At 43.4% G+C, this 26,305-nt stretch overlaps 1 protein-coding gene across 2 annotated transcripts in view; it reads right to left on the bottom strand.

Annotated features, from left to right (window-relative positions):
- Wnt2 (Wnt family member 2) overlaps positions 1–25,177 on the bottom strand; it is a 40,798-nt gene extending 15,621 nt beyond the window's left edge. The window contains exons 1-4 of one of the 2 annotated variants that reach the window (XM_048449005.3): positions 24,821–25,177; positions 22,601–22,827; positions 17,112–17,389; positions 1,310–1,574 (exon numbers count right to left, since the gene is read on the bottom strand). In XM_048449005.3, coding sequence (XP_048304962.2) covers positions 1,310–1,574; positions 17,112–17,389; positions 22,601–22,827; positions 24,821–24,903 — 853 coding nt within the window. In that variant the 5' untranslated portion in view covers positions 24,904–25,177. Of the gene's footprint in view, positions 1–1,309; positions 1,575–17,111; positions 17,390–22,600; positions 22,828–24,273; positions 24,294–24,820 lie in introns of those variants that run through there. The other variant, XM_085683494.2, reaches the window with a different exon arrangement.
- Between the last annotated feature and the right edge of the window lie 1,128 nt (positions 25,178–26,305).

Raw genomic sequence — 26,305 nt, forward strand, 5'->3', positions numbered from 1 at the left:
GGGGACTCCATGTCCACGGCCTGTGTAGGGTCAAATAGTTAGCTAAGGGAAGAAGCAGAGTCCTGGGTTGACTTACCTCAAAGCAACAGTTTTCAGTGTGGTTCCATTTAGCCTGTTGTCTGGCAGGTGGGACAACTTGGTAACAGTCCCAAAACATGACAGGAATGCAGCAGGGTACAGAATCAGGTCTTTATGCTCAGCAGTGGGCACTCATAGGCTGAATGTACAAGCATGCTTACAGGCTGCAGGCAGCTAACTCATCCAACTCCAAAGGAACTTTAACAACTAAGGACAGAAAAAGGGCTCCAGGCTTCTTATGATGCTCCCTGGTAATCTTGCCTATCAGTTAATCTAGCCTTAGCAGCTGGCTGCATCTGCCTTGTCTCACTGGCTCTTTTGCAATTATTTCAGAATGGAAAACAAACCCAGAATCTAAATTGAAGGCTATTTTTTTTTCTGATAGTAAATGCCATTGCTTCCTAGTAAGCAAATGTCTTGAGCCAAAGTGTGCTGTGGGCTCCCGTCACCTCCTGTCGGCTGAGGCCTTTTCACTCGTTCTTGTTCTGCTCTAGAATCTTCGGAGTCTTTGTAGCCTAATATTGACCCTGAGGGTGAGAGGTGGGGAGGACACATCTATAAAAGCAGACAGTTGGGGACAGCTGCTATGTCCAGGCTAGAAGAGAGACTCTTGGAGTTCAAGAGAGAGAATGTGTTGTTGGCAAGGGAAGGGCATGGCTAGAATAAATGAGGCGCCATGCATCATAACTCTATACACAGCCCACCTATGGCCAAAAGAATGGGAGTTCATCCTTGCTCTTTAGTGTCTGACAACTGTAATCACACTGAACAAAGCACAGGATTTTGACCCCAGGGCAGGCTTCAGAAGAGGCTAAATTCTCAAGCCCTGGGGTCATCTCCGAGTCACAGTGAAGGGATGTGTCATGGGGGAAGATTATTGCAAAACTGTCCCCTGCTCAGCTCAGGAAGGATACTGGGCAACCGAACTTAACCTTTCTCTAGCCCCCTAACTAGAATTCTGTGCAAGCAGGAATTCTGCTGGCCTGCATGTTTTGTCTCTTTGCCACACACCTGCTTGTTCATTTGTGTTTCTTCAGAACCTGCACAATTATCAACCTGTTTCTCTAGACACTTGGGAGAATTTTCCGTGCAGTGTCAGTATGAATGAGAAAGAACGTGAGTCTGGAGCCTGAAGGCAGGCATCAGCAATTATACAAATGGCCTGCTGCAAAGTGTAGGTACCCAGTTAGATTGTCGAGCATTGCTCACGGAAGGAATTCTCGTAACTTACCCGCCTCTCGGTCCCTGATACAGTAGTCTGGAGAATTCTCAAAATACACGAGGTCATTTTTCGTTGGCTTCTTAAATCTCTTATTGGCCACCGTGAAGCCAGTGCCATCCTGGTTCATGACGACCTGGATGGCCCCGTTGTACTTCCTCCAGAGATAGTCGCCTGTTTTCCTGAAGTCAGCCATGGCCAGCCAGCATGTCCTCAGAGTACACGAGCCACTCACTCCGTGACACTTGCATTCTTGCTTCAAGAACCGCTTGACAGCCTAGAGCGAAAGACAGAGGGGAGCTCAGTGGGGCGGATCTAAGCACAGGACTGAGCTATGAGTTTTCTTTACCTCAGAGCCATAGAGAAGTGGCTCTGGGAAGGCACCCTGGCATCATTTGTCGGCATCATTTGTCACTTGCTGGTCGTTTTGGCTACACTGTGAAAATTGTCGCCTTAGGTAGAGAAAAGATGGGAGACTCCAACTGTGAACCCCATCTACAATCCATGTAACCAATGCTCACTGTTTTATAGGGTCCATAACCGGCTTAGTTGTTTTTAATTTAAATTATTTTTCATACAATATATTTTGATAATATTCTTTCCCCTCTCCCAGCACCTCCCAGATACTGCCTCCTCCCTTCCTATGCAATTTCTTGACCCCCTGCTTCTTTCTCAAAAACAATCTAAAGACAGAGGAAATGAAATGTTTTCCTATACATAACTTATTTATCTTAAAAATGCATACTATTACAATGTTGAGCATCCTCTATCCGAAACCAGAAGTGTTCTGAAATTTGGGGATAGTTACACATATAATATGAGATGTCTTTGAGATGGAATCCTAGTGTGAACTAGAAACTCATTTATGTATAATTTTTGGAAACGTAGCTGGAAGATAATCTTATACTGGAGTTTGGATTGCTTGTGTTTTGATCGCAACCTGTCTCATGTAGCCAGGTAGAGAATTTTCCATCCCACCATCATGACATTATAGAAAATATGTCAGATTTGGGAACAAATTTGATCTTAGATTTTTTTTTTTTTTAGAGTGAGGGAGGTACAACCTGTAAAACCTAATTGATGACACAATTACTAAGACTCATTGATCAGTGACCCAGATAGTGTGATCACATATGGATTGCTTGCTGTGTACCCTCAGTCTCAATGCCCTTATATAATACAACAGTCTCTTTATCAACTGCAACAGTCCCCTCCCGCACTGCAACGGCCCCCTCCCGCACTGCAACGGCCCCCTCCCGCACTGCAACGGCCCCCTCCCGCACTGCAACGGCCCCCTCCCACACTGCAACGGCCCCCTCCCGCACTGCAACGGCCCCCTCCCGCACTGCAACAGTCCCCTCCTGCACTGCAACCATTTCAACTTTGCCCAAAGGAGCACAGCCATTGGGGGATAGGCCAAGCTGTGCCGAGGCTTACCTTATCTTAGAGGTTATCCTACAGCCAAGTGATGTGGCTTAGATGGCCCAGCTGTGCCTCCTTTGCTCCTTGGAAGGAAGCAAGGGAGACTGGGACATGCTGGCTCCTGACAAGAAGACTGCTCTTCTGTGGGATGAATGTTGTGGACAAGGGAAGGCCAGGTAGACCCCAGAACTATCCAAGGAAATTTGTGCTCCGGTGTTGGGACAAGTTCCCATGTGACACCATTGGCAGAGAGAGTTGCCCCTGCCTTGCCCCACTGCCCCTCGACATATTGAAGTGAGGAGAATAAGTGGTGTTCAAGGTCTGCAGAAAAGTCTCAAGCTCGCATCCTTCCCACTTTGCAGAAGGGAAGCCAGGGCTCAAGGAGCCACTGTGACTGTCTGAGCTTCAGGGCTCCATGCACAATGGGTGGAAGAAACCCATATTTACCTGTATGTACTCTTGCTCTTCTGGATTTCAAAATGTCGCCTAACAGCAGGTGTCTGGTGAAAATTCTCCCCTTGTTTTCTATTTCACGAGATTCCTATTCCAAGAACTGACACTGATTTTCTCTAAGTTTTTTTCTCATCTTTTGTTCATTGTTTTTCAACTTTTTTTTGTGGTTTTAAAAATAATATCCACAGACCTCTTAATATGATACTGGCGCTAGTGGGTTGTGAATATTGAAAACCCAAATCCAGAGATACCAAGAAATGCCATTAAGGAGACCAGAAACCCTGGGGATCCACCAGTTTCTGTATTTGGTACTCATTCAAAAACTGCACAATGGAGCCTGTCTGCCAACCCATTTGCATCCCCAAATTTGAGGGATCTGAAGGGAGGGCAGAGGTAGATGGGGTAGTGAATCCCCTGATGATATTCTTCAAAATGCTATCTGAGCAGGACTTTCACGGTATCTCTTTGTAAGAAACTGAAGGCAGAACTTTCAACCCTGTGTGTACTCTGTCTGAGATTATGGTGGATCTGTAGGGGAAGACGTATCGAGTCAGTTGACAGAAGGGTAGATGAACTATGCTGCCGGGAGCTCAGGTCTCAGCCAGCCTGCACTGCCCCTCACACGTTCACGTTGCTTTCAGCTGCCTCTCCCTAGTGACCTCGCCGTGGTCGTTTTGCCCTAGTGCTTGACCTGCCTTTGCCTCTTGCACAGACTTGCTGCCTGACCAAGATATGGTAGAGTCAGGTGTGCAGAGAGGATTTCCATTCCAGAAGTCAGTGTCTGTTTACTCACCAGCCCGGAAATATGTCAAAAGCATTCAAGGGCAAAGAGAACCACAGTTACAGACAAGGCGTCACAGTGACCTCAGGTTGTCTGGCTATGTGGCTTGATCGCTGTCTTCCAATTTGGAGTATTGAAATCCACATAGTGTTCCCCACTTTGCCAGGCATAAACAAGACTGTGCCCCCTGTATGCCTGGGATACGTCCTTCTGATTGTGAACCAGCAATGCAAGGCCAAGACAAAGAATTGCATTCTCTACATTATGGGAACTTGGATATCTATAAAGGGCATCTTAATGTAAGAATCATCCTCTTGCCAGTGACCTTTACATTCCAGGTGTTGGGTATGGGGCTCACTGGACTATCCAGCGGTGGACAAACACAACCCAAGAAATACCTTCTAGGCTCCCCAACTTTGTCTAAAAGCTTCTCTCCTAAGATCTGAGAGCATCATATAGAACACACTCCGTGCCAAGTCCTGACTCCACCCTTTCTCTTCCTCCCATATTCCTTTCGTAGCTAGGCTATTCATTTGTTAGGAACATTCCCAGTTCTAAAAATACCAGGAAACATCCTTGCTCTGCCTTTGTCATGCTAAGCTTCCAGGTGACAAACTACAAAGCTGACATTCTCATATGGTTAGTGGGAAGATTTGCTAACTAAGTTTGGATCTGCAAAACACACGTAAGCGATGCCGACAGAGGCATGTGGCAGAGGCAGATGCTGCTGATCTGGGTAAACACATTTCCTCCCTCACTTTACTCAGGTGTTGTGAAGCTGCGTGCTTCAGGCCTGACCAGCCCTCTCTGATCCCAGAGCGGCCTAAGTCATGAATGTTCATGTGGACCATGATGATTCAATTTGTATCAATGGGATTCCAGATAAATGGGTGTCCGCCTTGAAAGGAAGTTTCTTTTACTTTTTAAAAGAGATATAAGGAGAAATGCTTTTTCTTTGTCTCTTGATGACTTTTTTTTTTGTACTGTACAATACAAAGGACCTAAGATCAGCAACAAGATAATGTATGAAGCTGTATGCATAGTCTTGAAAGATACGAGGAACTGGGTTCTGGAGAGTGTTGCGGAGTTGCTCAATGAGTCCAGCTAAGATTTGCCCAACACCCAGACCTCTTGTGATCAAAGACAGTAAGTTCTCCTCATTATTTAGTGTCCTTCCACCGCGGAGGAGGGGCTGTCCCTGGCACGTGAAAGTACCAAAGCCAGTTCTTGGCTGTGGGTTAATGACAGACCGTAGCCAAGAGCTTATACTCCCTTACCAGCTTGTGCCACATCTCCAGTTAATACACGGCATGTCCAACACTTGCACTTAGGATCCACCTGTACCTTTTCTATTTGCAGAATTCATAGCTTTGAAAATCAAACCCTTAACCCTGAAAACAGCAAAGCGCAACTCAAGCAGAGACCTAGAGGGAAGATCATCTGTGCTTTGAAATTCTGTTCCAGACTACGTGAGGAGAGAGGAACGCACGGGGCCACACCATGAGGATCTTGAGTTCTAATATCCCACTGTATAACCCCATTGCTTTTAATTCAGACAAGGTCGCATGTAGCCCAGGCTGGCCTCTATTTCACTGTGAAGCAAAGAATGACCTTGAGCTTCCGATCTCTGTTTCCAAAGGATTACAGGTATATATCTCAGTGCACCCAATTTTTATGTGTTGCTGGCAGATGAATTCTGTCCACGCTTTGTGCAAGCGTCTAGCAAGTGCATCATATCTCTAGTCCTACAATAGCATGACTGATCACAGCAAATATTTATTGAGGTGTTAACCAGATTGAGTCAGGCTCTACACACAGTGATTTACATGCACTAAATCACTTAATTGCAACACAATTAAGCAAAGAAAATTAGTTTTCCCATTCCAAAATCAAGGTCCAATAAGGACGGTAAGATCTCTAGTCACTAGCTAGACAGAAAAAGAACTCTGTACTCCCAGATCTGTAGTCGTCCTTAACAAACATACCAAATCCTCAGTCACATTGGGATCTTCCTGAAACTTTGAATTATCCACCTCATTTCCCTCCCTTCTTAGAAGAAATCGGAAATTGACTTTATTGTATTTGCAATAACAAACCATGAGAAGAGACCAGGATGCCATCAGTGGAAAAATGGATATTTAAATTCAGGTACTTGGTGAATGACGGTATTTCTGTGGCTCTTTAAATGATGAGGCAGGTCAGTGTCTTATGCATGAAAGAAAGTCAAGTGATGAAAACAAAATGCAGAACAATATATATGGTATGTCAAGCTTTTTAGAGCTCAGCCTATGTGTCCACGCAGAGAAGGAAGGGAAAATGTTCTTTTACAACCCGGCTGTGGTCTGAGGAAATGCAGAGTCTGGCAAGAGAGGGAAGACTCCAGCTACTCTGTGTAGTAAAGTTTCGGGAATCCGAGGACTGTTCCCTGGCAACTGGAGAGAGCAGAGCCGTGGTTCTTGTTTCTGGCGGCGCATTAAAATCACCTGGGGATCATTTGCAGCTCCTTCCCAGGCCCAGTAAATCAGAACCTTGAGGGGGTGGGGCAGGCATGAAGCCCAGGCCCTATAAGGGAGGACTTGCAGTCCTTCAGGTAATTCTGAAACACAGCCTGGGCTGAGCGTTAGGTCCCCGGACTGCAGGAGAGAGGGTAAGGACTTCCCGCTCCACTGCCGGAGACTGGGGGCCTCTGGAAGGCAGAGTACAAGAGATGGGCTGCGGCAGGGGTGGGCACTGCATTTTTATGGACTGGGAAACTGGTTGTCTAATTACAGTTGTTACCCACTCTGTGTTTCTAGGGTATCTGAATCACCAGGAAAAAAAATCTCCACAAGTAACAATCTCCCCTGTGGCTGTTTTGGGGAGAATGAAAGAAGGAGCCCAAAGGTGGGAGAATGAAAGAAGGAGCCCAAAGGTGTGAGACCCCCAATTCAATGGCTTTGTGTGTTGGTAGATCACACAGAAGAACTGAGTGAGTGGTAGGACACCCCTGAGGTTTTCAGACACACTGGATAAAGAGTTAGGGGTCTCCCATTCACAGCTGCTGATGGAGGAACTGGTGACATTTTATTGGACGGCAGAAGACTGAATAACCAAATCAGAGCACTACCGTATAGTTACAGATAAGTCTTCCATGATATATCTAGACGCTTATTCGAAAATTTGAAAGCAATGATACTTATTGGCTCTCTGTATCTATGGCTTCAACAAAGTGTGGATTAAAAAAAAATAGGAAGAACTTCAGGAAATTCCCCCCAATTAAAACTCGAGTTTGTAAATCTGCGTTGAGTCCACCCCGAGGAAGCCCTGTGTGGAAAGGCTCGGCCAGCTCACACACCGTTTGAGCACTGTTCATGCACATCTTGTTGATGCATGTAGTGTCAGATCTATGAAGCTTGGGTCCTTACTGAACATGCTCACACTTTCTCTGGTCATCATTCCCTACGCAACATGCCATAACAGCTATGTAGCATCTAAATTATCAAATGAATGCTAGTTGAAAGAGATAAATATGTGTACACACACACATATATATACATACACACACATATGTAATGTGCAAATAGTACACAATTTTATGGAAGGGATTTAAACGTCTCAGATTTGGGATATCCACAGAAGATACACAAATCAGTGGACCACAGAAGCTGAGGAATAATGATATCACCAACTACTGTGAACTGTGGTCAAGTGCAGGGATGTCGTGGGACGGAATTTTATCTGCTGTCCTGTAGCACAGCCTCTCTGACATGAGGAAGGCTCGTAGGATGAAGGACTAGCTTCAGAGCTGAGATTTAACTCATGTCCGCCTACTCTGCACACACACTTTCCCGGATGCCATGTTGTCCTTTTGTCTGACTGTTCTTTCTGCGTGTAGTACATTCTTAACTCCTTGAAAGAACACAGAAGGTACATTTTCAGAATTCTTCGATGCCTAAGGTCTTCGGCCTTCACATTTGATTAATAGCTTGGCTGGGTATAGAATTCTGGATTGAAAATGATTTTCTCTCAAGTTTGGAGGTGCAGCCTTCAGGCTCTGAGCCTCCAGTCTTGCAGATGGGAAATAGGATTTCTTATTGATCCTTTTAATATGGATGTGTTTTGGCTTTTTTTTTCAGCTTTTTTCCTTGCACAAAAAGTTCTAGAATATTTTTTGTGTTCTTGGAGTTGTGAAATATCACATCTTAGGAATTTTCCCCCATTTTTCCCATTTCCTGATAGGTATCAGACTTTTTCAACTTAGACTGATAGACTTCAGTGCTGAAATATCCTCTTTAATATTTGTCTTTCTGCATTTTCCATAGTCTTTGTGGCATTCTAATTGGTTCATAGGCCCTGCTAATACATCCTCTATGCCTTTTTAATTTTAATTTTTTTTCTTAAAATATTTTCATCCTGGCTTCTTGAGGGAAAAAAATGCACTAAAGTAACATTTCTAGCTTCTTCCTTTCCTTGTTCTTTTCTCCCTAGTGGGGAAATGGACTTGTCCAGTTGGTGAGTTTGAAGGAAGGACTAAAAGTTTTTCCTCTCTTGTTTGGTGGCATCTGCTAGGCTATGGCCAAGCCTCGCAAACCAGCCAGCAACCTCATGAATGGGATTTAATGCCTAGCCTTTGAAAGGGCTGGAGAATCCACATTCTGTGATCTATTTGGAAGCACTGTGTGGCACAAGGCTCCATCCCTTGGTGCAGGATTTTTCTAGTCAGCAGTGAAATGGACATGTTTGACCCATCTGTCTGCTCATTCGGTACCTGGTTTCCAACCCAAGTGAGAAATGGGGGATTGTTTGTGGACCTGCTTAAACTCCATTTATAATCTGGGAGCTTGACTTTACTTTTGGGAGAGCTCTTAGGTTTCCTCACTCAATTCTTGTCCTTCTATCATCACTATATCAAGACTTCCGCTTTTGCTTACAGACATACTATTTTCTGAAATCTCAGGGAGAAGACTAATTTCTTCTCCCATCTGTAAATTACTGATTTTAATTTGGGAGTCATTTTCCATTTTATTGCACACACTTTTCTATCGCTCAGTTTATCATTTTTGTAGCACTCTATAAATATTGTTTTCTCTTTTTGCTGCCCTCCTATTAAAGAAGAATCAATTGTAACTCGTTTCTTTTCCGGTGTGAGGCTGACAGCTTCATTCACAACCTCAGACACACACCGCCATACAGTTAGATCGCCACTTCTCTGTCGTCTCCCGAAATCTCTCCTAAAAGCTCTCATGTTCTATTCCTGTTTTTGATTCTTACTGAAGGCCATTGGCCCAATCCTGTTAGGCATCCCTAGTCAATTCCACAGCTCTCACGGATCTTTATAGCATCTTACTGGCCAGAATGATCCTTGAGGACTTCCTCCACCCCTGCGTACCAGAAAGCCAGTCGATTTTCACTCTGTGGTGTCCTGTTACCCTGTCACTGTAAGCTGGCTCGGGTGCTACAGCTAGTTTAAGAAAGACAGTTAAGGTAGGACACTTCCAAGAACAGTAGCCCCCCTCCCCCGCTTATTTTGGTGTTTAGCACTAGTACAAAGAACGTTTTTAGCTCAATATATAACACTTTTTTTCTAACATTCTCCAGTTGCAGTGTTAAAAAATATTACTGATCATATTTTTTGAAACCCTTAAATGTTTGATTTTGAGCATGTTTCAGTTTTTGACTTAGAGTCTATTTTCTACATTTGGAATTTAACATTTTAAACTTCCAATCATAAAAAGGAATTCTAGATATTAGCATTCTATATCACAGAGACAAAATTCTGTATGTTAAAAGACAGAAAAAGTAGGCCAGGCAGTGGTGGCACACATCTTTGATCCCAGCACTTGGGGAGGCAGAGGCAGGTAAATCTCGGTGAGTTCAAGGCCGGACTGATCTATAAAACAGGTTTCGGAAAAATCAGAGCTGATAAATAGAGAAAATCTGTCTCAAAAAAAAAAAAAAAAAAAAAAAAAAAAAAAAAACAACCCACCAAAGTCAAAAGCAAATGAGAGAGAAAGAGAGAGAACTATAGAAGGATATGCTATACATGCACTGTGTAGAAGATTCTACTTTATATTTCTTTGCCCAGCCTGCTATCAGACTATAATAAAGAGACATAATATTCGTTGAGTTCTTATTTTATGCCAGAGCATGTGATGAATCTAGAGTAGCAGCTATTTTATTCAATCAACACAAACATGTAAGGTATATTACTATCCCCTTTTACAGGTGAGGATACTGAATCCTCAGAGGCAGAGACCCACAGGCTGTAGTTGAGATATACAGGCAGACAGTACCGACACCTGAGGTTTCACGTTAGCTCGCTTGATAGTTTTCTTATCCTGGATGTATGAAGCCCTGGGTACCTGTTCTCCAGATTCAGTGAGTCCTACAGTGAGTCCTTCACACAACGTCTGCGTCTTTAATTAGGTTCAGAAAATAATTATTTTGTCAATTGTAAGAACAAACTCCCCTCAATGAGAAGGTTCCCTACATAAACTTTTATGAAAATCAAACAGAAGCCTAAGGTGATTTCATCAGGTTTCCTTAAAGAACAGAAGAATTTTTTGCATGCATATTGCCAAGCTTGCAAATTCTAACTTGAGTCATGCTAGTTTTCCAATCAGAAAAAAAGTTCATCTGTTTTATATTACATAAAATACTTGCCAATAATCAATTGGCCTTGCCTTAAAAATCAAATATATAATTTGTTTTAGGTCTCTATATGGTGAGTACTTAGAAACTGAGGCATGTGAAGAAGTGTCGCTGCCCCGGTTTTGTAGTTAGTTGTATTTCACAAAGCAGCCAACATATTTCTGGTCCTATCGGTTTTCCTGAGGAAACACACATTAAAAACACATTATTTAATTTTCAGATTGGCTTCGAGCCAAGCGCATTTATTACCAATTAAATCCTTTTGACAGGCCCACATCTCTAAGATAGGAGTTCCTGAACACTGAAACAATTTATATCCTTCAACTGTACATGCACTGGAGCCAGGGAAGCCAGGAATGCTTATTAGAGAAAGTGCAATTGGTTAGCTTCTGCAAACATTTATTATGTTCAATAAGGTCCTGGGATTGCTTCGGTTCTGTCATCTATGAAAAACAGTGACTGTAGGTGGGCTTGCTTAGGTAGAAAATATAAGGTGTGGGATTTGTATATGTGGGACTTAGCATTCCCATAGACCAACCATCTCTACAATAATTCAGCTGTTATTCTCTAATAACAGAACCTTCATGGAACTGAACTGATTCTGTTAAGAGTTATTCTCTGTTTGAGAACTTTAATTTTGCTTGGGTTTTGGTTCATATGGTATAAGGAGATGTAGAGTGTATCGAATGCACACTAATTTGGGGTTTAATGAGACGGAGGCGGGCGCTCACTCTGATGTCTCAAGATCTGAGTTTTGAGTGTTATGGACTAAGGAGATCAGCTGGGACACAGACTTGCGAACTGAACTTTGTGTCCTGTGAGGATGTTGGAGGATGTTAATGGGAAGGGCAGGATAAAGAGGAGGTAGCACAGTTTGGCTCTGCGGTGCAGTTTGGTTTTCCTTCCTTGTTCATTGATATTCCTTTCTTTTTAATTGTAGGATTTCTTTTTCATCATATTCCAGTTCTCTGAAGTCACATCCATTATTTATTTATTACCTATTTCAAGTGGTATCAGGGCATCTCTTTTTTGATATCTTTATTAGAATTTAGATTTTTTTTTGTGTTAAAGTTCTGCCTATAAGTTATACAACACTGATTTTTTAATGTTTACTTTAGAGGCATTTCCTGTGAGGGAACTTAAAAATGCCTGCTGTGTCCTGGTTCTCCAGTGGAGCCTCTGAAAGGCCTTGGTGCTTCCCCTTTTCAATCTTTGCCTGGTACTTGTTTGGGCAGAATGCTGGAGTCCCTCATTCCAGAAGGTTCTCCCCTACAAAATGCAGGGTAGCAACAGAACTGAATTTTCAGATCACTTCAATTAGTAATTTCAGTTAGTTTATGTCCCGATTTTGGCTACTTTATTATACTCCTGTCTTCTCACATGGAAAAATGTACTTAACTTTTAGGTTTTCTTGAAACCTGGTGCATATGTTTGGACATCTTGTTTTCTATGGCAATGCTATAGAAATGTTATAGGCAGCCTGTACAAGGCTGTGTTCAAGTATTTCAGAATTTTGCCTTCTTATTGTCCTAGTCAAGAAGACATCTATAGCTAGAAATTGCTCATGATTACCATGGACAATATTAAGCTATATTATTATAAAAAGCAGTATCAGCAAAGTTACCAAATGCTCTGTTTTATAGCAAGCTATAATAGTCCTGAGACTAATACTCGAGACTAGTCATAAAATTCAAGGAGCTAGAAGAAATCCTTGCAATTCTCTTAATAAATCCATTTTTATCATTAATTCAAATATATCATTAAAGGTTTGAACTTTGATACCCATTACTCCTTCAAAGTAGAGTTAAAAGGAATTAAAGAATATGTAAAAAATTGAACTAAAGTTTTGTGTCTTTCCAGGGGCATCCAAATGTCTTGGCATAGGTGTGGCAGAGATACATGTCCAGTTTTTGCTCCCATTAAGTCCGTCAGTAGCTTCTCTAGGGAACCCTGGTCATTCTTCACCTTTATGGCGTTTCTCTATGGGCAATCTCTTGTCTCTAGTTTGTAGGCTTCATGTGGTGTGTGTGTGTGTGTGTGTGAGAGAGAGAGAGAGAGAGAGCATGTGTGTGAGTGGGTGTGGGTGTGTGTGTGGGTGAGAGAGAGAGAGCATGTGTGTGAGTGTGTGTGTGTGGGGGGGGTGGGTGTGTGTGTGGGTGAGAGAGAGAGAGAGAGAGAGGGAGGGAGAGAATGTGAGTATGTACTGTGTGTGTGAGACATTTATCTCCTCTGTTAACAGCCCCTTCCCTACAATGCCACTAGAGGCAGCTTTTCTTGCACAGAGCCGCCACCATCACTCTGACTGAAAGCTGTCCCTGTGGCCGTGCACCTCTCTCTTCTATCTGCGTTCTCCTCTGAGTCAGTGCTCCCCAGTGTGTTTGTCCCGGCAGCTTTGACAAGTCCTAAGCACCACCCAGTGTGTCCAGACTTGTAGTGTCGTTCACTGACATTCTGTGAATCTTTCAAACGAGATCAAGTTGCTTAAGTGGCGCTCACAATGGCCCATGGCCATGTTTTCAACATTAAGACATCATTTCCCTGTTAAAATCAAATGCTAACTAGGAGTCTTCTTTATTAAAAAAAAAAAATCAGGTGTCCTTTTATGTGTGGCGCTATGCCTGGGTCTTCAATTCTATTCCATTCATCAACGCTTTTGTTTTTATTATTATAAATACTGTAATATTTTATTGCAACAGCATGTTGTTTTTATTGCTACAACTTTTGTATTGCAATTTGAAATCTAGGATAGTGATAGACACAAAAGGGGTGAGCACAAAATCTCACCTATGGTTAAGGAGGTGTTTGCGATCGATACCTACTGGATGAGGGAAATCGGTTTTCATCAATGTAGTGGCACTGGGCACATCAACCACACTTCAAGGCGAGCCTTGTGCTCAGGAGTAGTTGACAGACACAAAATGGTAAATGGTCTCTATGCTTTGTTTTTTGTTGTTGTTGGATTTTTTTTTTGGTTCTTATTTGGTTTTGGTCTTTTAAGAGACAGAAAGAGCACAGTTGGGTGGGTAGGGTGGGAAGGAGCTGAAGGGGTGAAACTTATGAACCAAATAGATTATATGGAAAAAATTAAAAACACAAAGGTTAAACCACAAGGAGTAACCCCATGTTCACTGAGAGAGTCTGTGAGATCAAGCTGCGCAAGGGGAAGTGTCTTCACTGAAGCCACCTTCCAAAGACAGTAAGCAGCTGCTGTTTTTCTAGAAAGTTCCGAAATAGAGACAATGTGGAAATATAGACATGTGCCTACGGGCAGACACAACGGTACTTGAACCCCAAGTCTGGCATCTCATTATCATCTGACCATATGTGGGCCCCTTAACTCCTTATGGGCAATTTCCTACCTGAAAGTAGACATATTGAGGTTCCATTTTGTTCCTATGAAGATGTGGGAAGACCTTCTTATAAAACAGTTAGGAGGACTCTACAAACGGGCAAAACTATGCTTGTCTTAAGCATTCACTGGACTGTACAGAATAGGAGTCTGCAGACGGAATGACTGACTCAACCCTAACAGCAATTCATGTTCAGTTTGGGCCAGCTTCTCGTACTTGAGTTATAAACAATGTAGGCTCCACTAATGGGAAAGAGACCTCTGCTAAGTACCTGCTCCACACCAGAGGCCTGAGCTACTTGCTTATACCTCTCTTCCCATATTCTGCACATTTCATTTAACATCGGACAAAACCGGCGAGCAAGGCCACTGTTATTGCAAGATGAATGCTGAGGTGAGTCTGACAATGAATTCCACGTCCTTTCTGTTTCCACCAAAATAAAAGAAGGCTTTGGAGAAAACATTTTTATAGAATTCTGTTATGGAAATCCATATTCCTATGGAAATTTCTAGAATTGCTAAAGAGCAGTATTTGATTGGATTGAAAGATTATTCTGATTCAGATTCTCTTAATAAAGTTCAATGGGCTTGTGATTATTTCTTCTTAGAAAAAGAATAGACTAATTTGAAGCCCCTTACAACAAGCTCACGGAGGAGGACAAGCAGAGGCTCCTGACCAGGTGCTGTTTGCTGGTCATTCACTGAAAGTTGTGTTAATATAACTTGCAAGTCTTTCGCAGCATGGCTTCTTCAGACTCACAGCCTGAAGAAACCGCAGAAGGACATTCTAGAACCGTTTGAACTTGCTCCCTAATCCTATTTGGAACCAGAAAACTAGACTCAATGAAAGACAAACCTCAAGTGAACATGGAAGCAGAAAAATAATATTAAAGTCTTTTGAAAATGGTTAGAAAGAATAAGGCGGACTTAGATGGTATTACAGAAGAGAAACACACGAGGGTGCTCTAACCAGCTGTCATAATAAATTAATTAACTGTAGCTATTGGGGGAAATTGAGGTCTTATGTGGATGGCAGTGTTGAGTTGTGACTGAGCATTGACTAAACAGATACATCTTGGAACAGGTGACTTTTCTTTCAAATAGAATATATTATTCTCCCCACACACACCACCAATACTCTCATTTTAAAAAAAGTAGACGGTGTTCTTATCAGACAGTATGAAGACACTAAAAAGCAACAGAAGAAAACTCTGTACTGCCAGTCCTGGGGGACTGAGATGATCTAGCGCTGGGTCAGTTGGAAAGTTAGCTCAGTTGGAGGCTGCCTTTAAACACGAGCTCAGCCTGTTCTCATTTTGATCCCACAGACCTTCTGCTGGTGAGAAGGGGGAGTTGGTACTGGGGGGCTAATGACCCCGAGAAGAGAATTAGAGACGCATGTTTATCTCAATACATTGACTCTCATTAAAGTTCATATTCACTGACATCATGCATCTCCTTGAAAAAAATCTGCCCACCCACCATTAATTAAAGCCACATTTTAAAAAGTCAGTGTGTGCACTTTTATTCCAATCAAAAGTAGCCTCCTAAGTTTTGTGGAGTAGGCAGGAGAACATCTGAGGCCCAACAGCTGTTCACCTCTATGCAGTGAACAATCATGTGATTTACATTAAAACACTTGTTTATGTAGGACCTGGTGCAGAATAGCTAAGATCTATTGTTTTGAAGATTAGAGCTATTCAGTGTCTAATGAGCTATTATAAAAGCTTAACATATATTTTATGTTACACTCTTTTGGGTACAATGTAGCCTAACTTTCTAAAAAGAGAGATGTAGTTAAAATACCCCACTCAAATAATTAAGCAGTGTGTTCCTATCCAAGACACCACACTTTATAATGTACACGCGCTCTATCAGTGTCCAAACAAAGGCCAGTATAGATTATTTTTATCTAAATCATTGCGCAAACAGCAGTTACCAATTGGAGGATTGCACAACCCTACTCTATATTCTTGGCAGTGGTCACTATAAGCCCACAGCTTCACACGAATGAAGAATGTTAATGTTTAAGTTCAAAAAAGGCCCTGTTTGTAAACAGCTCGGGCCACACTCATCCTATTTCAAGTGCGGAGTAAGAGTCCCTTTCTTCGGCTTCTTTGAAACGAGATTTGCTCTTTTCAGGAGTGCAGTAAGGGGATTTCATCCAAACAGTTCTACCTGCTTTTCCTATGCTTTCCCCTATCAATCCCTCCTCCACGCCTTCCACGTTTTTGCTTTTTTTTTTTTTTTCAAATTAATATCAGGCACATTTCATGTTTTATTGACAAAAGGCAAATTGCAGCTGTTTCTTTTGGCAATTAGATTTATCTTTTAGTGGTTTAGACCAAATATTTGTTTATCTCAGCCAGTTTCTACTTTATGACCAAAGGCAGAGATAACAACATTCTGGTTCTCTTGTCATTCTGGCCAAGCTGCCATCTGAACCGTCCTGCCTCGTTAATGCCTTGACTGATGTGGTTTGATACTAGGCAGAAGTGCCTGAGTTCTAGATCTGACCTCTGACCAATTCTTGGTGAGAACCTTGGGGGCTTCACTTTCCTTGTGCAGTAAATGGGTGTTTGAAAGGTGCTTGCAGACTAGATTCCTATGGACCAGGAATTTCATCAGGATGAAATGATAAGGGTGTTTCTTTGGCTCTCTTATGCATTCAGTAACATAAAAGGTGGGGAGGCTTTATAGTTAGTACTGGGTCTGGCTCCCAAAGAAGCCACTCAGGAGAAGCCAACTCACCAGGCTTGGTGAACTGCTTTCATGCAATATCTAGGAGAAGATGCTCTGGGCATTGGTGCCCCCCTCCAAGTGTTCACTATTCTATTGCTATTCAGGATGAAGAACTATCTGGCTGGCAGATGATACCTCCCGCCTGGACTCCACATTATCCAGAGGGATCATAAAATACTTGACTCACTCCAGTGTGTATAGCAAATGGGGTGGACTCCTTGAACTCAGCTGTGGGAAAGAAGGCAGGGCAATGGGTGGGGATGCCTCAGCCCAGTTGGTGGTACTCTGTAGAACAAGTGGCCCTGGACTGGGGGTCAGTGGGAAGGAAGCTGTGTCTACATGGCGTTTAGTCAACTCCAGGAAATCTGAAGGTAAGCTCTGTCTCAATGAGTCCCAACGCCACAGGGTCCTCAAATGAGCAGAAGAGTGGTTCCTACCTTCCTTCCAGCTCTGTTGTTGTGAAGGTTCATCAAGGCTCGGGCATCCTTCCCTTTCCTTTCCTTGGCGTCTACAAACGCACGGGCGAACTTGATCCCATAGTCAATGTTGTCGCTGCAGCCACCCCAGTCAAAGGTGCCTTTGCTGTCCTTGGCACTTCCTTTCTTCTTGGGGTCGCAGGAACAGGACTTTAACTCTCCTTGGCTACAGGCCCTGGTGATGGCAAATACAACTCCAGCTGAGGAGATGGCGTAAACAAAAGCAGATTCCCGACTACCTGAAATAAAAATGCTTTTCTTAAAAGCGGTCAGAGAGTGTCTCTTAAAGTCTTCACTTTGCAGTCACATGCTGCATCTCCTATGGTCTTCAAGGATTCTTTTCGAGATCCCAGGCTATTTCTTTAATACGAATCACTTACACTTAAAGTAGGATTTGATGCATTTAAATATCTAATGTCCAACTCCCCTTAAAGACAGAGTAGAAAAGATTAAAAAAAAATAGCCTTGCTCCTGGTTTTAGCAAGTCGCATTCACCCCAAACCCTAGATGTCCCATGAGAGTCGGACTGTCATGAGTCACTTCGTTTCTCCTTCTATAAAACAGTCTGGATTCTATAACCCTATCATTCATTCCATGGTATGGTTTAGAAGTCATCACAGCTTGGAAAAAAGCTGTCAAGACAGATACTGTTGCGTGTGACTATAGTGTTGGCTACTCCAGAGGCTGGGGTGAAAGACTTCTTGAACCCAAGACATGGAGGCCAGAGCAAACACCCTCCCACATCTCTAGGCATTACTGAAGATATTAAGGCAAATCTAACCTACAGACAGTGAAATACTGACATCAAGGAAATCTTGGCGCTAGAGTTGGAAGAGAATGCAGGCGGCCACCAGCTCCCGGCATTAATACGGGAGAGCTGGCTTGCCATCAACTTTCACGAGTAATTGGAAGATTGTTGAAGGTGATATGCAATATCCTTGGGTTGCATAGTGTGTCTAACTACTAAGGTGATTTCCCTTTCTTCTGGAACACCTGCAGTAAACATTGGTATCGGGTCAAAGACAGTGAACAGCTTTTCCTTTGGTTTTTCTGAAAAGAAACAAATTTACCACCTATAATTAGACTTGGGCAAGAACCCTTTGGGGGCTTTCGTAGACTTGTTCTTTATTAGAGAGCAGCCTACTTTCACTTCCAGGCTGAGAGGTACATATTTCAGTGCAATAACTACATTAAATTATTTTAATAATCTGTAGTAACTCATAACACAGTGTTGTGGTGGAGTGACAGATATAAGGCTCTTTGGGGGTCTGTGCGCACCTCATTTTTCAAGTGGAACTGTATTTCATTGTTATTAGCATAGCCTTTTATTAATGGTTGCTGCAGCAAATATATTAACAATCAAAATAGAGGCTGGACAAGCTAGTGCCAAGGCAAGGCAGAAAGCAGAGAACCATTCAGTGGTTCAGTCTGTCAAGAGCAGTGTGACTCTTTGAACCACACCAGCTGGGAGAACAGACCACTTTTTCACACTGAAACCTTGCTCATTTCCACTTGTCAGTCCCTGCCACAGGTTACTGGCCAAATTTGCATCGCTCGTCTCATTATTTAAAACCAGGCACTCAAATCTACACCACATTAGGTGGCACTTCCCCCAGCCTTTTAAGAATATCTCCATCCCCAACTCGAACCATCGGAAAGGGAATCAGTTCTTTTCAGGGATAATCACTTGGATGAGTGTTTGTCACAGGATGCAAGCAGTGCTCTAGACAGAGGGTTGTGAGCTCCCAGGACCTCTTTCAAAAGCTTCAATATATGCTATCAGGTTCACACATAGGTGAAGAGAAATAGAGAGGTGGCCACTAACCCGGCTTGATTTTGTCTACTGGCTTTTAGATAAATAACAGTTTCATTATATATCTAGTCTTATAGTTTTCTTATAAAAATAGAATTCCTTGCTGATAGTTGTCTGTTTTTAACATTGAAAGTCTAGTTTGGGATTTGAAGTTCAGTGTCCATATTTACAGTATCATATGTAGGAAATAATCACACATGCTTAATGTATTCGCCACTAATCTTATAGTTTGAGTAAGAAACTTTGTAAGGGAGGAAAAGCATGGAAGATGTGCATCATAGCATGTTAGGACCTCACAGTATTTTAAAAGTCGTAGACGTTTTTAAGGCACAAAATTCATTCTCAAGTGGCAGCTAAACAGTCACATTAACTTATCGACTCAACCAAAAATATAGCAATTTTCTATAATTCAAAAATTATTTCCAAAGAAAAACATCATCTCTCTAAATATATGTTATCAGTTAAACATGTTCATTAATGTCTAGATATTGCCACATTACTTTTTTGTTTTACCTCCAGATGTTGTGGGTTTATGTAAATATGGGGTAAGGATGTTAAGTGTTTTAGATGATTCGCTGAAAGGCTGTGTGTGAAATAGTAGCATGTTTTGAGATCTGGCCTTATAACAAAACAGAATTTGGTCATGGGTTTCTTAGAAACTCTGATTCCTCTTCCGGCCAGCACATCTGAAATAAAATGCTAATCTACATGGTGGTATGGAGGTTTCCTGGTGTGTTACTGTTGAAGTTGTGATCATTTGAGGACTGAAATGCACCCAGCAGTACTGGGCATGCAGTCAGGGTTTATTCGGGTTCAGAAGGCTTTACCTGGGAAGGCAAAATGATGAATTAGAGTTTCTTGAGGGTAATGGATTGGCCAACTCTTAAAAAATGTTTTCTTGTATCCTGGCTTTTCTGACCTTGTTGTCTTTTGTCCTCTCCTCTTGAAGCTTGCAAGGACGAACCCTCCAAATCCCCTTTTGTTTTTTAAGCCCATTCTAAAATTTCAGAGGTATCTACTTAAAAGACTATGTTTGGGTTTTTCACTACCTGTGAAGGAGTAAATTCCAAATGTTTTAAATAAAATTCATTCTGTTTTACTCGGGTCTCTCAGCACAGGAGGCAATTGCTCTCCACGGCTCTGTAATCACAGGAGATTTTAGTAGCAACATCATCTCCTTACAGTGGTAAGGAGATGATTGTCTTCCTAGATCACCTAAAGGGACATTTACGTTTCTAACAGAGAGTTCTTCACAACTGTAGATTGAAATGCCCCTCTAAGTAATTAACTGTGAGAAGTCTGTGGATTACTTCATTGGAATTTCATGATTATTTCCAGGATAAGCTGCCGAAGGCCAAATTCAGCCTTCCGCACACCAATGCAAAATCACCAGTGACAGTGGCAGGGAACTGGGAAGAAGCTGGCCTGCTGTGAAGAGGAGACAAACCCTGGGCTGCTTTGAGGGTTTTAAGTTTTGAGCACCTTGGCAAAGGGCTTGCTGGCACCATCTGTAGGAAGTCCCAGTAGGAAGCCCTTGTTTACCTGAGGCCAAATCAATGAGGCCTTAGGCCAAGTCAATGAGTTCAGCTTTCTCCCATTACAAGCTCCTCCCTCTCAGTGACTCTGCAGAGTGTTCTGTGAACTGATCCTCAGCTTTGGCAGAGATGCCATCTTTTGGATCATTTGTTGAAGCTGCTTCCTTTTATGCCAGTGTCATGGCTCAGCAAGAGAAGGCTGAGTTGACTCCCAGGAACGCACAGTGGAAAAAGAGAAACCAGTGTTTAAAGTTTTCTCACCTCCACATGCCCCCATCCCTGCCCCGTAATAATATTTTAAAAATTTAAATCACTTCTTTTCATTCGTGATTTAAAGGTTGTTTTTTTTTTTTCACCCCTCCGTAAGCAAAAAAAGTAAGAGGTCTACAGGTTATCCAGTATAAATGGGAAGTTCCTCTAATTTAAATCACTGGAAACTCTTGATCTATTTTAATCAGGGAAAATACAGCCTGTGATGACTTGTGATGGATATTTGCAAACTCTCTTTGACAAGGCCCAGCACTAATTGATTTACTGGTGAACTAATCTAGGTGAAGTCTTAAAATTCCATGAGGCTGATATTTGCTATTATCCTTTCAAAAATCTGCGATGTCATATCGAAACTCTAAAAGGAATGCATAAGAATATAGTGCTTAAGCTAGAGAATAAAATTGCAGAGTATCACAGTAAATTAACTTTCGGGATACTCGGAGAGCGAGAGCACTACGCCCTTGGGGGATTTTCGAGACATTCATTTATGCATTTGGCCTCATAAAAGCCTAGGGCTGTGCTGATGACATGATAGGAACACCCTCTGTTAAGCATTACCAAGTGCACAGCCTGGACGATTTTCTTGGGAATGGGAGGGAGTGGGGTGGGCAGAAACAAGTGTAAAGTTCTCTGTTTCTGTCTTTCCACATCAACGGTTGTATTTCTAGTCAGATTTCCAACTAACAAACGGGCAGAGTTCTTTCTTGAGGAATGCTACTCCTGCCAGCGTAGTGGATGAATATTATTTGAAAGTAAAACTTGACTTTAACTTGTTTTCTCCAATTATCTGAGAATAGATCACTAGCTTTGAGTTACTTTCAATATTCAGACATTTGGGCTGGAGAGATGGCTCAGAGGTCAAGAGCATTGCCTGCTCTTCCAAAGGTCCTGAGTTCAAGTCCCAGCAACCACATGGTGGCTCACAACCGTCTGTAATGGGGTCTGGTGCCCTCTTCTGGCCTGCGGGCATTCACACAGAAAGAATATTGTATACATAATAAATAAATAAATAAATAAATATTTTAAAAAATATTCAAACATTTAAAGACCCTTTGTATCAAATAGAAAACACTAATTAAATCTCCCTCTAAGAGAAAAAGAAATCTCTGTATGCAGGGTCCTTAGTCCTCATTCATAAATATTCTTACTACCTAAAATGTAGCTGGAAAAGCAATAGATTCTCACTACAAGTTTACCTAGTCATTCATGTTGCAAATGAATGAAACGGGACCTACAATGGCACCATGTATCAAAGTGGGAAAAAAAAAAACAACACAGGCTAGTCTCTGCCCTTGTGGAATTTACACTCTATGGAAAATAGTGTTAAGCAGATACAGAGTGACTCCGACATGGTTAGTCAAACAAGAGGTCAAAGGTGGTAGGGTAAGATTTGTTTCTACTCACAAAATTTTCATAGTTATCTTAAGTAATAACAATAGCTTTTGGATGATCAAAAGTTTGAACATACTATCTTGATCTTCTGAAAGGCTCAAGCCTCAGAAAGACATTAAAAAAAAAGTCAAAAGAGTTCTGGGGTTGCTTCTTTCTCTCCAAAAACAAAATGTGACCCCCAAATGGTCATGCAGTGTTGATGTGATGGACAGAGCAAAGAATGAAAGAAGGGTGTCTTGCGATCCTTCAGCCCACGGTCTGTCAACCTGCGCTCCACCAAAGACACATAGACTTGAGATAGTTCTGGGCTGCTACAGCTCTCATCTCTGGAATGAGATGATGCTACCCCAAAGCACAAACTCACTGAACAGAATGCCCCTCCGCATGCACAGGGACTGTGAGCACTGGTGCAGGCAGTTGGGTGAAGGCGGGAGACTCACTTCGGAGGAGGACCCGGCCAAAGAGGCTGTGGTCTCTGTCCAGGGTATTGCAGTTCCAGCGGTGCTGGCGGAACTGGTGCTGGCACTCCGCTGTCCACTCAGCCACACCCAGGCCAATAGCGCGCATCACGTCTGGGTGTCGGTGGCACAGCTGACGCTGGCGGCTCACCAGGCCTGGCACATTGTCACACATCACCCTAGAGGAGCCACTTGAAGCTCTCATGTACCTGTGAGAAACCAACAGAAAGACAAAAGTGTTGTGAATGGAGCTTGGTGTTCCCAGGAGGTCAGCATCCAAAGCACTGTTTGAGTAAGAATTACTTTTCTCCCTGCTAAAACTAGAAGGCAAGGGCTATTTAATTTCCATTCAGTGCAGAAGCAGGCAAGGGAAAAATGACCAATGACCTGATCAAAGCTACTTCCAAATAGAGTGCCGACTGTCTCCCAGATTTGGGGCCACCAAATGATGCTTTGGAAAGGGAGGTGGAGGCAGTAGCATTGTGAAGATCAGGGCTTGAAGGGGGGCAGTGTGTTTAGGAGAACACAGAAAGAATTTCAAAGAACTCTCTGCTCTCAGGGACTGCCATATGTCTGCTTTTGGCTTTGGAGGAAGCTGACCTTTAGAAGTTCCTCACTCCCATTTGTTTGACCTAAATGTCTTCAAAACTGCCAACATCGATCCCATTAGCACCTGCTGAGATCCGAGGCTGCGTTCTTCTTACAAACATGGCATTCTTCCCACACTAAAGGGTCTTTAAAATGGTTTTATTTTCTAACTCTTTTTGGTGCTTATAGAAACTTCTTGGGGGAAAAAAAATCCTTCTATTGTTATCAAGAGCACTAAATATTTGGAAGAAGCAGTCCGATAGCACCATAAAATACTTTTCAAAAAGAAACTTTAACAAAAAAATTGAATCATTATCTCCAGGCAGATGTTCTCCATTAGTCGTGAAACGTTTTGAAAGGTACCTTTCGGATAACCCAAGCTGCCACAGGGGTCTTTTGAAGTGACCAAACAAGGGGAATAGCTTCTTCTTGTATTGCCATTATTTTATATGATCATAAAATCATTATGGCTGTGACAGCTGAGAGACAACATGACAAAATGCTGGAGCAACAAATAATATTTCTACACACATAGAAACAGAAATAATCATTTTATTGAAAGAATGGTCAATCTGATAAATCATTCTTTGGTCCTGTGTTAGTAAAGGGAAGGTTAAAGTCCTCCCTGTTCAACTCCCTTAGGAAGGAGCTTTCACCCCCTTCCCTCACCCCCACCCCATTAACAACAGTGATTTGAGTGATTTGCTCTGTTTCTCTCAGGCACTTGGCTGTCTAAATAGTCACTGACTTTAGCTGAGAGTCTTACCGTTATCCAATACAAAAAGATGTGTGTGTGGGACAGCCAATCTTTCTGAACTGGTATCGGAGTACTTTGCCCTGGTAGTCTATGTACAAGAAAGTTACAGAGCTCTCAGCTCCATCTCTTTGCAAGGTCATAAAGTTGAGAGGTGGAGACGATTTCTGCATAGGCAGAGACTACACAAAACAAACATAGATCAGCATACAAAGACAGCAGCCTAGTTACGCTTTAGAAAGACAGTTTTGAGTAGGATAACATCTTGGGTACCTCAGATCTAGTAGTTTTGCATCAAAGTAATAGTTCCTACCTGGAGGCTGCCTTGTTGGGGTGAAGGACCAGGAATGTGGAAGGACGGGGAAATAATACAAAATCCCAGGCTTCAGGTACTACAACTCCAACTGCCTGGATTGATTTATCTTGAGGCAGTTTTTTTGAGGATGTTGGGGTGGGTGGTGGCTGTTGTCTTTTTCAAGGTGAATACACACACACACACACACACACACACACACACACGCACACACACCGTCTCTACTACAGTTAGAGACCAGGCTAGCACATTTCTCAGAGGAATAAGATATTGGCTGCTTTTGCTGTCATTCAGCTGGATCCAAACAACCAAACATTAGAGCTCTCATTTGTGGGGCATGGGGGTGTTTTTGGAGTTGTCAAAGCTAAACTGGGTTTTGGAGAAAAGCAAAGGGGTTAGGCTCAGGATGCTCTGAGAAGACCGTGTTGCTCCAGAATCCACAACAACCAGGACTGGACAACAGCCAGGGAGGGTCTATGCGACCAGTAGGGTCCCCCCTTCCATCTCCAAAAATCCATCAGCACCGCGCCCATATGCGTGGACTTACCACCATGAAGAGCTGACCTCAGGAGTGAGCCAGATCAAGAGCAGAGGGAGCCAGAGCCAGATTCCACCGAGAGGGACGTTCATATTAACCCCCTTGCGTCTACATCAGGTCAGACTCCGTGTGCGGGCGCCATGCGTGCCCGGAGCAGAAGCGCTCAGCTCCGGGAGCGCCTCGTCACGGCTGCCGGCGCCTCTGCGCCCCCGCCCCCCCGCCGCTCGCGTCTGCGGCTAGTGGTGAGACTCACTGATAAAGTTTCAAAAGACGAGCCCAGCGAGCGATAAAGGGCAGCCGGGACTGCCTCGCCCACAGCCAATTCCCCAGGCGATGCGAGCGCAGGCAGCCCCAAGCTCTGCGTGCCTCCCGCGCACCCTGTCCTTTCGGTTCCCCTCCAGGCGCAGCCAAGGAAGGGGGCGCTGCGCCGGGCGGGGCGTGGGGGGCACCAGGTTTTACAGAAGAGTGGGAGAAACGATGGCAAGAGATACCTCCGGGTGAGGAGGGGTAGAGGAGGTTGGCAAACCTCGGGGTTACCCCGAGCATCATTGAGGCAAAGACACCTTTGGGGGAAGTTCTTAGCCAAAGAGCTTCCTTCAGTGGGCTAGGGCCACCTCCGGAACATAGACTCCGCTTTGGCAAGGCTAGCAGTTTCTGGTAATCTGAAATCCCTGATCACGCAACCTTCGGAGACAGCGGGGGGCATGAGGAGATAATTGTGCCCAGGATTCAAGAAAACTAAAAATGATTTTCAACTCATTGTTTCAACTCATGGGAATTGGGGTCTGCAGTGTCTCAGTGGGCTAGGCTGAGAACGGAGAGCTTAGGCCTCGGAAATGAAGACCTTTGGCCTTGATTCCTGTGTTCCATAAACGAAGAGAGTGGAGGAGAGGAGGTGGGACCCAGAAGACCTCACACAACAGTTTCAGTCTAAGCGCCCCTGGGAAGGTGCGACTTTTGCGCACCCAGCTTCTCCCAGTGCTGTCCAGTGAGTGCAATGGATCACAGAGAGGCTCCTAGGCATCCAGGTGTCTGCTCCCTGGCTTAGGTTACATCTCCCCAGCCAGAGTGCCCCACCTGTGCGTCTGGCCAAGGAACAGTGACGCTAGATCTTGGACCTAGGTCCCCATGGAGTAGAGACGGGGCTTGGGCCCGAGGGTGGAACATCTTGAACAGCAACTGGCTTGTAGCCTCGAGGTTTATCACCGGAAAGAAAGACCAGGAACTCACAGCGACCTTGAACTGTTCCATTGCTCTTTTCCTGGGGCGGGGGTACCACCACCACCACCCAGGAGCGTGCCCGGGGAATAGGGAGTATAAAAGGGTTGTATGGTCATGTGTGTATAGGGCACGAATATTAAAAGGAAGGACAACGGTACTCCCTACCCACATCGCCCGCCCACCTCTTGGGCCGGGATCCGCCAGAACGTCAGCTATCGCCCAGCACCGAGCGGTGAGAGGCTGGACGAGGCACAGCCCAGAGATGCCAAAAAC

The sequence above is a fragment of the Myodes glareolus genome, chromosome 25, assembly GCF_982192425.1.
Source record: "Myodes glareolus chromosome 25, mMyoGla1.1, whole genome shotgun sequence".
Lineage (NCBI taxonomy): Eukaryota > Metazoa > Chordata > Mammalia > Rodentia > Cricetidae > Myodes > Myodes glareolus.